Here is a 2817-nt window from a genome sequence, read left to right on the forward strand (position 1 = left end):
TGTTTGGAAAAGTCCTACAGTTTGATGTCAACAATGGTTCTGTGTCTTGCTTGAAACCTGATTGAGATGGGTGATGTCAGCTCTTTGCTGTTATTGCTTCTTGTATTTGATCAGGGGTTTGTTCAGTCGTGTGTATCCTGAGGTGTCTTAGCAGGTATCTAGCTAGTGACACGGGGGTACATAGTGTACAGTTCAGTTGTTGTGGTGGTAGACACCATGCACTGGATGACAAAGCCGGTTCTTTTAGTTGGAGATTTCCTTGTCTTGCACATGCTGCATCTGCATTATAAGAGTAGACAAGATATTAATGAAGCGCTTATGTTTGTGCCATAATGCCTGTAGACAAGAGCATCGCAGTAACTTTGATTAAATTTTCCGACTAATTTGAATCTTCTGATAGTCCGATAGCAGAAGCTTAAACTTCAAAAGGTAAGTATTATCTCAGTGACAAATTGTGAATATTACACTTAAAGTACATGTTCTTTACGGTGACATAAGACACTGTATTATGTGTTCAAACTATTATCAATCTTTAATGGTTGTCTACCATTTGACTCAGGTCACACTAAAAAAAACCTTCAAGTTAAAAGAGTGTAAACATTGAAAGATTTTGGCAAAATTCTGAACCACTCCGTGTGCAGAGATCTATTTTTGAATTTCTTTTTCTTCCATTGATTTTTGTATTCAAGCTATACTGACTCTCCATTTTTATCTGAAAGTACACTGAAATTCGACCTTCCTGCAACACTCTGTCGGTTGAGACGTTGTTTTTATTGATAAGAGTAGCAGACTTTATTGGGGCGAACACAGCAGGGATGTAATTAAATCTGTGTTTATTTATATCAAAGCAGGCATCCAGTCTCAATAAGATAATAGCGGGAAGATCATTCCGCAACTGACACGTAAGGCAACTTGAAATCCTAAGAGTTTGCAACTCTGCCGTTGAGTTGATGTGAAATAAAAAAAAGTTTCTGTGTAGAACCAAAATAATCACGTCACATAATGATGCATACATTCATGCTTGAATAAAACTACTTTATTTACTTTATTTGCGGACAAATCAATGCTGTTGTGATATTTTTGTCTGGTGATACTTAAACATTTCATTGCCGTGGTACTTGTAAATAGCCAGTCGCGGCAAAATAATCAGACGTGTCGTTTGGGGTAATCATCCGAACCGCATTGTACACTGCCACTGCTATATTGTCGTGTAATAGTTCACGGTAATAGTCTTTTTTAAGAAGTGACTTCATCTTATTGAAGCAATTTTCTACTGGGTTGAAATCTGGTGAGTAGGTTGGTAAAAATACAATTTCGACACCGATATCGTCTAATAAATTCCTAACATGATCACCTGGTTCATGGTGATGTATTGGGGCGTTGTCTACCACAACAGTGTCTCCTGGGTTTAAAGCGGCCTCACCATCATCTGTAAACGCCGTCGTAGCTTCAGTGAAGTATCTAATGAATTCATTGCCATTAGATGGTCCATCGATCACAGAGCAATATTTTACGCCATCAAGTCCCACAAGCAGATTCACCGTGTTGTTTGCCCCGGTCAAATAACGCCCAATTTCATAGGTCTTCACTCCTCGCTGTGAGTGGCCGTACACACGTTGTCCTGTTTGTATTTTCACCCCACTTTCATCCATAAACTTCACTCTTGCCGGGTTCTTGGTAGCCAAATAGTCTAAATATGCTTGCGTGTAATCCATATTTGTTTCGGTAAAACGATGCTGATTGATGATCGACATTCGCTTATATGTCCAGGGCCCACCGGTTAGTTCGGTGCGAACTGCTCTGCCAATTGTACTGACGCTGACTGAGTTAACTGAGCCATATTGCAGGAGTTGCTCCGTAATTTCTTTGTAGGTAATGGAGGGTCGTTCTCTTTTCAACACCTCGATGAATTCTAAGTCCGGATCGGTGAGTTTATTTCGAGTCTGTCCACCAGGAGTACCGGGTACGATTTCGCCAGTTTCACAAAAGCGCTTCCAAATGCGGCTTACTGTTGATTTGTTCACTTTGAATCTTTCTGCGACTTTCCTCATACTACCAGAGGGAAAATAACCAGTCATGTTATTTGCACCAAGTGACAGCATCTCCGTTCTGATCATATATCTCAAGTCATTTGATAGTGGTTTTCCACGGCAAAATGAACGTCCAGTCTGAGACACCTCCATACTTGTGCGCTATAGATGACAAACCGTCGCAGGGAAGTGGCCAAAGTGAGCGCGGGAAAATTTGCTCCCTACACCGCTCACGCTGAGCTAGTTTGGAACATACCATATACCCTAAAAAGGGTCATGAACAAACCAGTCGAGACTTGGGAAAGATTCACGATAGGAAGGGGCTTGTGTATATAATTGGTGACGAGGAAGGTCACGTTCAAGCAAAAAGCATGACAAAATCCGCCAATTGTGCAATATGATTTATTCACCACATCGTTTCTTGCTCCAAAGTCATTACGACGCGGAAACTTTCGTTTACTGAATGTACACCTTGACCCACCCATCTATGAAATGTAGCTAGTCGTTCCAAATCTTCACACCTTGTCAAATTGAAAAGTTACATATGTTACACTGTCAGTGAACATTGGCACACGCGTCTATCGGACAAAATTGTGATAATCTTTGGCCATGGAATCAAAGTCTCCAAGTAAGCCCAATATCTCAACGCTTGAGAACTTTCTAGTTTCCATTAGCCCAGCTCTGCTCAAATATCGGTCGGATTTTGAAGAACTTGACTTCACTTCCACGACTTCGCTGAAGTTTTTCAGAGAATGTGACTTTTCGAAGTTCAGAAACCGTGTCAGCG

The 2817-nt window shown here is 40.9% G+C and overlaps 1 protein-coding gene across 1 annotated transcript; it reads right to left on the reverse strand.

Annotated features, from left to right (window-relative positions):
• Positions 1–1103: 1103 nt before the first annotated feature.
• On the reverse strand, positions 1104–2183 carry LOC139125756 (uncharacterized). Its single transcript, XM_070691853.1, has one exon. It carries the CDS (start codon positions 2181–2183, stop codon positions 1104–1106), a length of 1080 nt encoding a protein of 359 aa, XP_070547954.1.
• Positions 2184–2817: the final 634 nt, after the last annotated feature.

The sequence above is a fragment of the Ptychodera flava genome (genome assembly GCF_041260155.1).
Source record: "Ptychodera flava strain L36383 chromosome 3 unlocalized genomic scaffold, AS_Pfla_20210202 Scaffold_26__1_contigs__length_13983176_pilon, whole genome shotgun sequence".
NCBI lineage: Eukaryota > Metazoa > Hemichordata > Enteropneusta > Ptychoderidae > Ptychodera > Ptychodera flava.

Excerpts from the sequence above, each read along its gene's own strand:
- LOC139125756 (XM_070691853.1), bottom strand. The coding sequence starts at position 2,183 with ATGGAGGTGTCTCAGACTGGACGTTCATTTTGCCGTGGAAAACCACTA.